General features: G+C 44.4%; 1 protein-coding gene across 1 annotated transcript in view; it reads right to left on the reverse strand.

Moving 5' to 3' along the window:
* The window catches only part of LOC136429191 (SCO-spondin-like), a 67,892-nt gene that overhangs the window by 24,045 nt on the left and 30,021 nt on the right, over positions 1-13,826 (reverse strand). The window contains exons 10-21 of the mRNA XM_066419068.1: positions 8,013-8,207; positions 6,786-6,878; positions 5,834-6,013; positions 5,437-5,529; positions 4,629-4,799; positions 3,682-3,813; positions 3,088-3,258; positions 2,390-2,545; positions 1,618-1,798; positions 1,025-1,158; positions 599-652; positions 248-389 (exon numbers count right to left, since the gene is read on the reverse strand). Coding sequence (XP_066275165.1) covers positions 248-389; positions 599-652; positions 1,025-1,158; positions 1,618-1,798; positions 2,390-2,545; positions 3,088-3,258; positions 3,682-3,813; positions 4,629-4,799; positions 5,437-5,529; positions 5,834-6,013; positions 6,786-6,878; positions 8,013-8,207 — 1,702 coding nt within the window. The remainder of the gene's footprint in view (positions 1-247; positions 390-598; positions 653-1,024; positions 1,159-1,617; positions 1,799-2,389; positions 2,546-3,087; positions 3,259-3,681; positions 3,814-4,628; positions 4,800-5,436; positions 5,530-5,833; positions 6,014-6,785; positions 6,879-8,012; positions 8,208-13,826) is intronic.

Consider the following 13,826-nt stretch of genomic DNA (forward strand, 5'->3'; position numbering starts at 1 on the left):
TGTCTTCGGCTGTTAGCCCAGATTTAATCTATTCTACTTCTACAAGAGTCTCATATCTGACCCCAAACATGTATACTCTCGTTCAATGAACCCCAAAGTTCTACATCGGCAAACTTAGTAGACTACGTGTTGCAACTACCAAATAGCTAATACTCAATACCATGTAACAGGCTTAATTAAACTGAACTTAGTGATAATAAAATCTGCTAGGTTTCAGGCCATACTTATTTTGTATGAGTAAACTTACTTGTATCCCTGCTGTTCGTCACACTCCCTGATGCAGCCTGTCCAGGGCGACCACTCGCCCCACCCGGACTGGAAGAACCCGGTACTTGCGCCTGTCGTGAATCTGCCTTCTCTCTCTGCATATCCGGAACCTTCTGCGAAGTCTGATGGTTATGGCACAGGCGCACTTAATACGATGCATTGTACAAAACGCATGAAGTTTTTAATCAAATAATCAAGATGAAGCTCAGTATGTCTGATATACTGTTGAGACTGGCGATGACTGAGGAAACGATCAAACACTTCTTAGCACGAAGAATGTTTAAAGAACAGAGAGAACCAGGAACAGACGTGAGGAAACGGTGTATGGTACCTTCTTGGTGTCTCCCACCGTCTCCTGAACCTTCTTCTTCGTAGACAAATTCACCTGAAAGTTTAATTTTATCAGCAGGTAGAACAACAATTTTGTCTACATGTCGCCTGAAACATTCTAAATTATGATATGTTTCTTTTAACCTCATATTCACTATATACAGAATGAATGGTCTGCATCCCTATTGCAACCAGTAACCAGTAGCAGACTATAGGGATTCAAAAGAAAGTCTTTGGAAGGCATACATTTCGGGAATAAAGATTTACCAGAACTGTCACCCTTCAGAGACAAAAACACATTGTAACTGTATAGACGACCTCCCCACCCCCACCCCCACCCGCCCCTGGGGGCTCCTCCTGATTTGTTCCTTCACAAATATTACATGAATTAAACAAATAACAATTTTCACTATTCCATAAGGCTCACTTGGACACTTTCTCCTGACGCACGGCTTGGTCTGCTGCCGGAGCCCCCCGCAGTGCTCCGTCCTCACGCAGACGCTGGTCCGCTTCTGCAGACCCCGCCCGCACGTCACGCTGCAGGACGACCACCGGCTCCACCTGACGGCAGGAGAGAACAATTCGGCCAGAGTAATTTGAACTAAAACATTTACAATGGATTCTTAATTTTTCCATGCTATGCTCAATCGCACCAAGACGTCACAGTAGCTTGTAAGTAAACGTTTGAAATCATACGACATGTTGCTGGTAGTTATCAGTAAGTATAGTTTCTCTGAGTCACCAGAAATTTGCATGATCAACATCAATTTTTATAAAGACTTATCCATTCTTTGCGTTCCCGTTAATTAATCAATTAATTCATTCAAACGCACTGTAACGTGGATTCAACAAACGACGTGTAGATGATACATCCATTCCCTCATGTCTCTTGCATTCAGGTGAGTAGACAGAGAGACATACAGAAGGGAATGGGAGAGAGAGGTATTGGAGGAAGTGCGCTAGCGAGAGAGAAAGAAAGAAAGAAAGAGAAAAATGAGAGATAGAGACAGAATGACTCACCTGTATGACTGCGGACACGGCCGTTGGATGCACTTCATGACCATGCTCTCCGTCCCGTTGCAGGGCAGCCCGCCGTTCCTCGGGGCAGGGTCCGTGCAGGACCGGGTCCTGGTCTGGGAGCCGGCGCCGCACGACCGGGTACACGGGGACCACTTACCCCACTTGCTCCAGCCGCCGTCAACTGGCAAAACAATCAACCATAACATGTGAAGGTCAGTAAGGTTCTTCTCTTGTAAACCTTTGCTATATATAAATGACACGGTAAAGACCATGCATATTCTGCATGGTGCATGTAATTTTGGACGGACTGTAAAAGTGCATGCCTCATCTTCTTCACGACAGTACGTCAGCAGAACTGTTACAGTTGGACCTTATAACCTTATTACGACGGAAGTGACAATAAAAACAACGCACTGCACATACTCGATCAAAGCAACTCATCAATGACCAAAGACTGACCATCTTTCACTTGTAAAATTTATACTTATCGACGATACATATTTTGAAGATCCTGTGAATGTGTTTAAACGATCGATCTAACGACCGGTACAGTCAGGTAATTTAATAACGCGATTATATGTTGGTTTTGTGGTAGTATATATGAGATTCTATCAATGTATAGCCAAATGTCACAGTCTTTTATAATGATAATAATGTTGCTATGTTTTACTTCAGAACGAATTTTGAGTATTGTCAAATCCGCAATTCAGCCTACAGGCTGCAAGGGATTTATTTTCAATAAACCATACATCATCATCATCATAATACCCACCTGGGCATTTCTCGGGGTTGCAGCTGGCCTCCTCCATGGAGGGGCCCTCGCAGGGCAGGTTCTCGTTGATGCTGCACTCCCGGGTCCGTTTCCGGTACCCTCCTCCACACGTCTGGGTACAGTCGGACCACGGCCCCCACATGCTCCACCCACTCTCTGGTGGGATTCAATCACATCATCATCAGTCAACGTGCTTACGCAACGTCGGGGTTATACCGCCCCTTACTGGGTGACATACTCTTTCATTGGCTTTCAATCACACAAAACTGGATAACCTATGTAACAATTCGTAAAATGGTTGATTGAGTTGATAACGATATACACGACGATATTTCTTACTAGATGTATTTCAGTATCAGCCATGTGGCGTCGAATGTTCCTACATTGTAGCTAAACGTTGTGTCCCTGGAAAAGGTACTTGACACGACTTTCCCGCTACACCCAGGTATATAAATGGGTACCCGACCTCGGTTAGGGAGGTAAAAGGCGGTAGAAAGAGAGGGATGGCACCTGCCTTCCAAGACACAGTGGATAACAACTTACTTCCCCTACGGCCTCAAAAAGACCATGGGACTACCTACCTTTAAGTGACAACAGGCTTAATAGATGCATTTCAGTATCAGCAATGTCGGTCACAAATCAATGGTATGTACCTAGACATAGTAGGTGTTTTTTGCAACACGATTGGTTGAACGTACCTGGACACGCTTTCACCAAACATTCGTCCGTCTCCAGGAAGGTGCCCTTGCAAGGATTCCCTCCGCCGCTAGGAGGCGGGTTAGAACACTGCCTGGTCCGGACCCTCGCGCCCTTCCCGCACGTCGCTGTGCAGGAAGACCAGGGCGTCCAGAACCCCCAGCCGCCGTGTACTGCGGTTCACATGGATAGATGTTTAAAGTATTTTCTACTTATTTGTGCTATCAGATTAAAATCCGTCAGTCTCTAAGCCTTAATAGTATGCGTTTATAGAATTCAAGTTGACAATCACGTTACCACAGGAGCCCAACAACATAAGAAAGTTCACAATCTGGCCTAGAATGAAAAACAAAATGACCAATATATACAGTATGACATTATCAAGTACATGTGCAAGGATGAACAACACAAATGAACCACTGATTCTAAGAGAAACGGCACAAAAAATGTATGAAATCTAATGTTTTGATTATTACATGTAGTCTCAAATCCAAGCTGTTCGAAGGAATTCAAAATGCACACATTCAGAAAATGTAAAACACAGACGCAACAAACACGTAGAGATCAACAGTACAAAAGAAGAAATGGTTTCTCACTGGGATCCCGTAAGCTGGCGACTCTGTTGTGCACGTTGGTGACGGAGCCCTGCTGGACGTACGGCCCTCCCACAGTCTCCACCTGACTGTCCGTCCCCTCCACTCCGCCTTCTGCTGACGTACGTCTTCTTCCTGAAGACAATTCAACTAGCAATCAATTAATGCTCGATTGGTCCAATTTCTTCACAATCATGCCTCTTCAGTATTGAAATTCAGTAAAAGAAAATTAGGCCTGACTCCAATAAATAAAGGAAGGAAAAAGAAACATCTTGTCCGTCTTGGTGTCTTATTATTCGCACGTTGTCTCGATGTCATGCAAATCTATTCTAATCAATACATAACGTTCTCTCCTCGGCCAGTGCAAACGTCATGGTTGACGCAAGATCAAGGCAATACACAGTTAGTTGAAGGGGAGCAATTGCTTTAGAGTGGTCAATGTCCAGCGGAGGAACGGACGTGCAAGTCTCAGTCCTGCTACGGGATGGTCGGAGGGTGGATGAAAAACGCTGCCAGCGATCCTGGGGTTGACTCATACACTACTAGTGTGCAAGCGGAAGCGTAATGTGATATACCGAACCACGTGCACGAATCGGTGCTGGTACTCTGTGCAGTGGTATCTAGCCATGGATTAAAAATTAAAATCTCTGAGGATGTCAAAGTACAATAACACACGTGATCCCAAAATTCTTCATGACGTTTTTTTTTTTTTTTAAACGGACCAGATTCACTTTAACATACTGATAGGATAAATGTCTCCCGATATCATCAGCGCCCGTCGTTTTAAGGGGTTACTAGTACATGCACCTCAGCCAAGACTCACAGGGTGTGGCGTGACAAAAGCCAGTCTACCATGCCGGAAAATACTTCAAGGGTGAACGAGCATCTGCCCAAAGCTGGAATGGGTGAATCGGCGTGTCTTTTGTTTCTCCTTGGCTATCGCAAAGTACCTGGGCAGGGTATAGGGTTACAGACGTGCTTATGTACGTCCGGGCCCTGGCAGGGCTTTCCACCGTTCGTCGGGCGAGGGTTGTTACATGTCCGTCTGCGGAGCGTCCAGCTTTTCCCGCACGTCTTGGAACAACGGCTCCACTCGCCCCACGGGCTCCAGCCCCCGTCAACTTTGTCACAGGTTAGTAGGACAGTACAAGGTCAGATATGTCACAAGAGAACTCAAGGTAGCCTTTATAGGATGTAAATAGATATAAAGTACACATTAGAGAATGACTACTTTCAATGAGGAGTAAAAGCCTATATACATCAGGGCACATCAACCATCGCTCAATCAAGACGGGGGCTGATACAGACTGCCAGACACCTTTGACCCGTTGCTGACGTCACACTTTCCCATAGGTCACGTGCCATTTCGGATTGTCACTCCTGCCGTCTTTCTCCCAACTTTCCTTCCAATATGTCTACTTCCTTACTTTGAGAGTTTTGAATATTTACACATCGATCCACTGACTGGCACTATACACGATTAAGACAAGGACAAACTAAAAGAGCTATGCAGACAGCAGGGGGAAGATATCAACTTTCTATTGAACCAACAGAAAAAGTGGGACTTTTCGTCTTCCACTGCAAGAAGTCAAAACCGGCTTGTCTAGATATAGCCAACAGTCGTATTCAGTATTAGTAGTCTATTGTTACGACAAAGTCAGTTCGCTGTCACGTGTATGTTTTCTCTATGTTTTCTTCTTTAATGTATTTGCAATTAGCCCACGGGCATGAACTTGCAATAAAACTTCCTAGTGTTACCTGACATCTCGTCCCTGGCCAGACCCACCCTTCCTTCCACGGTGCGTCCCTCCACAACCACCACCTCCTGTTTCACAACTTCATGATCAATACCTGAAACAGACGACAATGCCGTAGTTTGCTTCAATGTCATGGTTGTAAGTGTTCGTGAACTTAGATATCAGCGCACTTGACTTAAAGGGTTTGGGTGTAGACATAAAAATCGATAGGAAATATCAACTAAAATCAATTAATCAATCAACCAGGCCAAAGATATTCATAGCTTAGGAAGTTCCAACGCTTCTTCTGTAAGGAGAATCCAGGAGGAAAATTACCACACCGCTACTGGTACTAATAAGTGGAAGATGCTGCGAATGTTTTCCTTCAGCATCAATCGTACTAAATACAACACACTAACCCTCTATCTCGGACAGGAGGGACGGTCTACCGGGGTTCACTCTGCTCCTAGTGTCCGACTCCCGGCCGATTCCTTCAATCTCGCTCAGGGTCCGCTGGCGGGACCCCTCGCCTCCGGTTTCACTCAGGGTCCGCTGGCGGGGCTCTTCGCCTCCGGTCTCAACTCGGACCTCATCGGCACCTTCGGAATGATGAAATGGCAACCAAATTGTAAGACATCCAATTATTTCTAATCGACTAACAACACTATAAGCGACATGTTCCGTGTTGAACATACATGTACAAGGTACCTAACGCTCACAGGGAAGTTGGTCAGAGGGATATTGTTGGATATTGTTAATGTCTGTTATTGTAGTATTTCAGCGTCTTTTGTACTTGTAAATAACCAATAGCCCCTACCGAATATTTCTCGAATCATCATGCACGAATTGTCATCCCGCCGTGTTCCATTGCCAAACTTTAAAAGTTTCAGTCAGGGCTATTGGCTACATTGTTTCTGTGTTACAGTCGTATACGTGCGTGCAATCATATACATGATTTATGCAGTTTTAGGGCCCTGTCACGCTTGTGCGTATATTCAAGTGCGCATGAGTTGCGCATTAACATTTTTTTTGGTTTAAGTAAGGTTTGCGGGGGGAAAGTTGTTTTCTACTTTGACCCACCGTTGTGCAGCCTAGTGATCGAATCTAGGACATCACTTATTCGGCTTTCAAACTAAACCTAAACCAAAAACATGTTGATACGCAAGTTTAACGCAACTCATGCAGACTTGTATATAGGCACAAGTGTGACAGGGGCTTTACAGTTTCTGTGTTACAGTCGTATACGTGCGTGCAATCATATGCATGATTTATGCGGTTTTACCAAAACGTTCGCTCTTGCGTTCAGGCACCATGCCGTTCTCACCAGCTTGCATATTTAGCCAGTAGTCCGCACTGGGAGGTGTGACCTACCTTGCGGCGGCGGCGGCGCCATTGACACACGTATGGCAGAAATAGCCGGGCCACCCTTGAACCGGGTCGGCTTATCGCGGTTCCGCCGGTCAGCTTTGACCGAGTGGGGAAAGATAAAATGGACAGTATAATATCGCATCGATCTATATCATCGTCTCCTTTACGAGACTTTTTTTCTGCCAGCAGCAAGCTACCGCCATGGATGAGCGCGTCGTTACGTGGAGGCATTGCGAACATTGAAACAAAAAGGATTCGCTCCAGTAATATTCATCCCTTAATTTCGCTGTTCGAATGGCTATGGGCACAAATAGATGCAGCTGTTTTGCCGTGTGAAATGTGTATGTGTATGTGTATGATGTAGTAGCTGCTGGTATGCAACAGATCATCGTACTGTAGTTCACCAGTCAGATGTTACTCGTACAGTCATGTGTTAAGTGTTAGGTACATTGCGTGTCACACGTGGTAGTCACAAGTTTGTAAAATGGTAGTTACTACTGTGCCAACTGGTAGTCACTGGTCACTGGTGTGTCACGTGTTAGGTACACGTACATTGTGTGTCACGTGGTAGTCACAAGTGTTTCACGTGGTAGTCACAAGTGTGTCACGTGGTAGTCACGAGTGTGTCACTTGTTAGATACAATTTTTTACGTGATAGTTACAGGTGAATCACGTATTAGATACAAGAACAGTGTGTGTCAGGTGGTAGTGACAACTGCGTCACGTGCGTGGTATATACACGTGTCACCTGTTACTAACACCGTTAGTTAGTAGCGTGTCGTGTTGTCACGAGGTTGTAGGTGAGTCTCGTGGTAGTTACTAGTGTGTCATGTTGTTACATGTGTCGCAGTACGCTACTGATCGTGCTTGCACATTTCATTATAACGTCTGATATCTGTATTTTGAGCACTTTTGGTCTTTTTCGTGCACTGTAATTGTCACTGCTTTGGTTTATCTAAGAGTCGACCATGTAGTCATCATCTACATGCAAGATTTCTGTGCAACATGCAAAGTAGTACTATCCTCTTTAAATGATATAATCTCATCCACTACCTGCAAGCTATACTAAAATACACCTCACAACGTTAAATTGTCGTTTATAAGTGTGCAGTTCTGTTAATACTCTATCTTTATTCAGTTTCTAAATTTTCGATCATTTGTTATCATGCTTTTGTATTCAACTTTACTTTACAAAGTAGCCCCCCATGTGCCCGTGTTTGCCTGTATTACCTTGTGACCCCTGACCTCCGCCCTCTGACGTACCCCGCAGCAGGTCAAGGAACGTGTTGGCACGTGACCAGACGGAGGTGGACGTCCCGGCACCCTCGACAGACGTCCCGGTACCCTCGGCAGACGTCCCGGTGCCCTCGGCAGGACCGGGGGAAGTTTCCTCCTCTGGCGACGCCGTCCTACCGGGGTGAAGAACTGTGTGGAGAGAACATGGAAGCAATGAAGAAATACTTCAGGTGTATCGGGTTATGTCAATGTAATCATTTCATGAAATTCACTCATCTCTCTCCTCTTTCTTTCTTTCTTTCTTTCTTTCTTTCTTTCTTTCTTTCTTTCTTCCTTCCTTTCTTTCTTTCTCTCTCGCTCGCTCTGTCTCCATGTGTACCTCTCTCTCTCGCTAGATACACACACACATAAACACACACACACACACACACACACACATACACACAAACAAACACACACACATACACACACACGCACACACACACATATGATATGTTTGTCTAAATATATTGTAATATAGCAGAGCGTTGACACGCGACAGTCCTTGATGCTTAGATGGTGTTTCCTTCAAAATGAAACGTTCGAGTATCATAAAGTTGACTTTTGGTACCGATACAACTGGACCACACAAGCAGACTTCACACTTTCTGCACACTACTTCTTTGATAAAAGTCCAACCATATCATATTGCCTCCATTTCAGCACCTCAATGTCACAAATGACGCACGACGCTTTCTTTTATACATTGCCGCAGACAGATGAAAGGATGTGTCGCTGAAATGGTTTGTCTAGAAAGCATGACAACAATTTTACTTGACAGCTACTGTACTGCCCAAGGATGTATTCAAACAGGGCTTGTAGTATGCCAAAAACGAAAGTCTATTTCATCGTTAGCTTAAATCATTACTTTTCGTCAGGCAGACACAACAGCCCGGCGCCGCAGTTCCGCTCGACAGCAAAGGATGAGCCAAGGTTGCGTGGATTTATTAGCAGAGTTCAAACCTGAGGCGGAACTAAGAGAGAACACCCCTCGAAAACACAGTTCCTTGGCAAAGTCCTTTGGTGGTAAATTACGTCTCCCTCATTTATGTTGCTTCAAACTATGGGGCGCTGCAGAACAGGTGTCTCTGATCTCGTCTTTTGTGTGGGGTTGAGATATCTGAGGTGCCGAAGAACTAATGACAGAAGAACAATGTGTACTGCGTCATTTCAATCAGAATCTCATTTTGTTGCTTTGGGAATTGTTGCTCAAATCATACTTTGTGACAGAAGATGCCAGACCTGCTGAAGATGTGGAGGGTTCATCGGAAATTTGAACAGGCCACTGAATAGACAATGTACCAATTAGGGCAATTTGGTTGATACTGAAAGGCGGCTGCGTGCAAAGGTCTGTTTTTAATGCCAAAGCCCATAGCCGATATGTGAACATAACCTGGTTCTCCTTGTGTTAACAGCAAGTAGCTTTCTTGCACTTGGCACAAACTCAGTGTCAAAGCTGTTGCCTCTTGGCAAAGTGCACGACACACGAGATCTCTTAAGGCTATTCAGAGGGTCCAAGCAATCCGTCATCCTCGTGTTTGACTTTGGTGAGGGTTCGTTTCCGGCAAAGTTCCACGCCAATGTAAATGTTGGGTCGATCAGTGCCAACTTCTTGAGATACAATGGCGGTGTGTAAACCAGCGGGAAGACGGTTAGTCCTTGGCCTGATGTCGTCCAACTCCCCTTTGGCTGTACACCGTTCACTACCTCTACAATGGAGTCAATTTGTCTTTACGGTTGCTAGTATGTTGAATCAAAAACTGATTTCATTAGAATGATTATTGGGTGTCCATTAACGTTTTTGAGTGGTCCGAGAGATACGTTCTTACCTCTGCCACTATCAGCTGAAACTACAATATTTTCTTTCTTATTGAACCCTTATTGTCAACATGAAGTGTTCATGATTTTTGTTTGTTCGGAAGAGCCAAAGACGGAAGTTTACCCCCCCCCCCCCCAGTAGATTCATTTCAAGCTGCAGGTAGCAAGTACCTAAACCCTACAAAGAAATCTAAGTGGAGGCTTGAGCTCTTGGAGCGCCTTTTGCACTTACTTAAGAACTTTGTCAGGGCAACTGATGTGAACTAAGCCGTACATGAATTAAATGTAGGACGCATTCTTTAATTCTAAATATGACCCAGACAGAGCAATCTAAAGAGATAAAGGGCATGGGCTGGAATGGTATGTGGAACATGGCAGAGGACCTCCTCGCGAAGAAGATCTGTACGAAGGACCTTGCCCAAGGCGACTGATAAGATTGATGCGCACTTTTATACGCGGTTTCCAGACACTTGTCCAGATGTGGGCTGTTCTCGCGCCTTCTGTGAAACCGCCACAGGTACGAACCGAATTAGAAACAGATATGACATTCCGAAGTGCTCTCTTCAACAAATCGCTCACCTTGGCTCTAACCAATAGCCCATTTCCGGGAGTTCTAGTCAGACTTCCCAACGAGACCACACAATCCTGTACATCAAGGGGAAAGTGAGGATACGATCTTCTCAGAAATACGTGCTTCGAACGTATGTCGAATGGTGCTAAGTGGCGGACAAAGTGCCCGCATCAATTGTTGCATAGATGAACAATCGACATTGCTACATGCCCGGTTCCCTGTTGGTTGGTTGTTTGGTTGGTCAATTGATTGATTGATTGATTGATTAATCAAATGGTTGATTGATCTTGTGTGGTGTCATTGGGAATCATGTTGAATCAGAACCCGCTGACACTCCCACCGACCTGTCTGATGTCCCTGAGCATGTCGAACGTGGTGAAACTCACGTGCCCAGCCGCGACTCCGCCTCGGGTTAACAAGGGTTAAGTTACACCGTGCAGTCGGGCCCCAGGGTGATGCTGATTGGGTGTAATGGGTTAAACTTTGTTGATGATCGGACAAAACGGTTGTTGTGTCTGATAAATGGCCCTATCAGATGAACCTGACGATTCTGTACTTAGGATTTTCAAGCTGTAACCCTCCCTTCGGCTCTTTTCGTCTCAGGAGATGGTCGACAGCTTCGGTCAGTCGCTGTTACCACGGTTGTACATATTGAAAGAATCAGACCTTTCCAATTGCAGTTGGTAGGTGCAGTACGTGTACATTGACCATGTAATAACTATGCAGCATGTCTGACGTACCTTGATAGGTCGGTCATGCTTAAAAGATTTCAGTTTACCGTGAAACCAAAAGCCAAACACCCGCTTTTAGTCCCTTAAGACGCAACTGTTCTTTTTACTAATAATATCTTACGCCATTTAATTTAATGACAGTCGATTATATACTGATATAAGTACCGGACTAACGTACCTACTGATGTTTATATCTAAGCACCACATGGTCACCATCACTAACGTATGAGGCCTGAATTCCTATTTTCGACATGTTGTGAAACACGAGCTTTCCCCATGTCTTTAATGCAATTCCCTCAAGAAACAATTATTTTCACTAGATGTTAATATTTTCACGGTGTACTGTTCCTAACTACACAATGAAGGGGATGAAAACACAAGTCTAGATTTGAAACATATCAAACTTACCATCACAGGGTGTGTATGGATATCTAGATAATGTTTTAATACTTGAAATCGAAGAAACATGGCAGAATTAAGGGTAAGATATTGGGACCCAGAAAGATGTCAGACCACTAAGTGAATGTCACTCCAAACCTGACAGTCTATCAAACAATCCCACGCAGCTTTCCACTTGTGTTCAACACTAGTCTACGGTGTTCCTAAACTAAGTCGTAAGAGCTTAAAATGTCGGACTCATTATCATATATTATGTTTGAAATTGGTACATTCACAAAGGAACAACATGCAGCAGCTGTGCCGTACCATTGCCTCTACACTCATCACCACGCCCGTACACACACAACCCGGGGCAAAGTGGAGAAACTGAGCAGGTAATAGAGACCTCATTTGTGTAACCCCTAACAGCCTTTGTCACGAGAACAGCCTGCTCTTCATCAAGATGTGCCCACTGGCGGGGTGAAGTGACGACCCAACATATCTGTCCTGTTTGTCTTTCAGCTCGCTCAGCAGGTCTTGTTATCAAATGGCCTTTTAGGCATCAAGCAAATGATAAGCTGACATGCGACAAAGATTATACGTTGTTGATAAGGTAACTCAAGGCAATCAGTGGAACTGCTAAAGGTATTAATACAACGGTAATGTGAACAGGTATGCCAGAGGTTGTCGTGATTCAGCTAAAAGCGTCTCCAACCTGAGCAGAAAAGTAATATTTGGAGCTGTCTGATGTCAAGCCAAGGCCTTTATCATTTTGTACCGATATGTAGCTCCCCCGCCATAGTTGCCAAAGACACAACAATTACTGTTTTTTTGCGGGACACTGTCATACAGCAATAACTGAAACATGGCCGATATGTAAAAGAAAACGCGTCAACACACTCTGACACCGTTTGAACCTGCCTGTGATGGGATAAACAACTCGCACGTTCTACACCGGAGAACTGCCAACAGTGATTTACCTTCTGTTGTTTTGAAACCATGTCCTTGGCGAGGTTCTTAATTTCCAACAAGGCCTCGGCACGCGAGTTCTAAGAAGGACATAACCTTATTACAGACATTGGCGCTGTTTACAGTACCTTTGTACTAACCATAAGGACGCTCAAAGGTAATCTATAACACACTCTACAAACAACAAGAATTCCAGTTCTCGGAAAAGTATTCCAGATGTCTACGATGTAACCTTTTGTAGATATCTATATGAATCAATAAAGATTTTTTAGAAATTTAAGATGCAAAGATAATGAACACATAATGTTACCTACCTTTTTACGGTTCATCAAGCGAACACACTTAACTGTACACTCATTAAGAGTTCTTGGAATCTAAATCATCAAACTCAAAAAATTCTTCAATCTTTTGAGCGATAGATTGCATGCGTTCCGCCAAATGACATACATAACTGCCCAACCCTAAAAGGCTGAATATATAATCGGTGCTCCACATAAAACACTTGTCTGGTACTCACTACCTCAGGACGTTACAGCAGCATCTTCTCTCACAACCTAGACTATTGTCACTGCAACTGAGCTTTTTGAACGATTGTGGACCTAATGACTTGATGAATTATTATGTATTATTATTACTTATATATCATTTATCTATTTTTGTACTATTGATATTATATCCAAGTCCAAGGAACGGCTATGGGAACGAGAGTGGCGCCTTCATACGCAAACATCTTCATGGGAAAATTCGAGGAACAACACGTCTACAAGAGGAACCTCAAACCACTAGTCTGGTGGAGGTACATAGACGATGTTTTCGCCATCTGGACACACTCGGAAGAAGACTTCAAGTCATTCATAAAAGACCTCAACACAGCACATCCAACCATCAAGTTCACGGTAGAAACCTCCACTACATCTATCAACTTCCTGGACGTCACCATCAGCGTTTCGGAGGGAGCTTTCACCACGGATCTCTACACAAAACCCACAGATAAGCACCAATATCTTCTAAGGAACTCTTCCCACCCCACCCACTGCAAACGGGGTATACCTTTTGGACAATTCTTACGCGTTCGTAGAATCTGCTCAGACGAACCCAAATACAGGGAACGAGCACAGCAGCTAAAAGAACATTTCCAGAATCGAGGCTATGAAGACGCCCTCCTGGATCAAGCTGCACAACGCGCCCAAGACCGCCCAAGAGAGGAACTCCTAGGAGCCAAGAAGAAAAAGGTTGCCTCGCAAGACAGACCAGTCCTAGTCACCACCTACAACCCACATCTACCACCCATCAATAACATTC

This window comes from Branchiostoma lanceolatum, chromosome 3, assembly GCF_035083965.1.
Source record: "Branchiostoma lanceolatum isolate klBraLanc5 chromosome 3, klBraLanc5.hap2, whole genome shotgun sequence".
Lineage (NCBI taxonomy): Eukaryota > Metazoa > Chordata > Leptocardii > Amphioxiformes > Branchiostomatidae > Branchiostoma > Branchiostoma lanceolatum.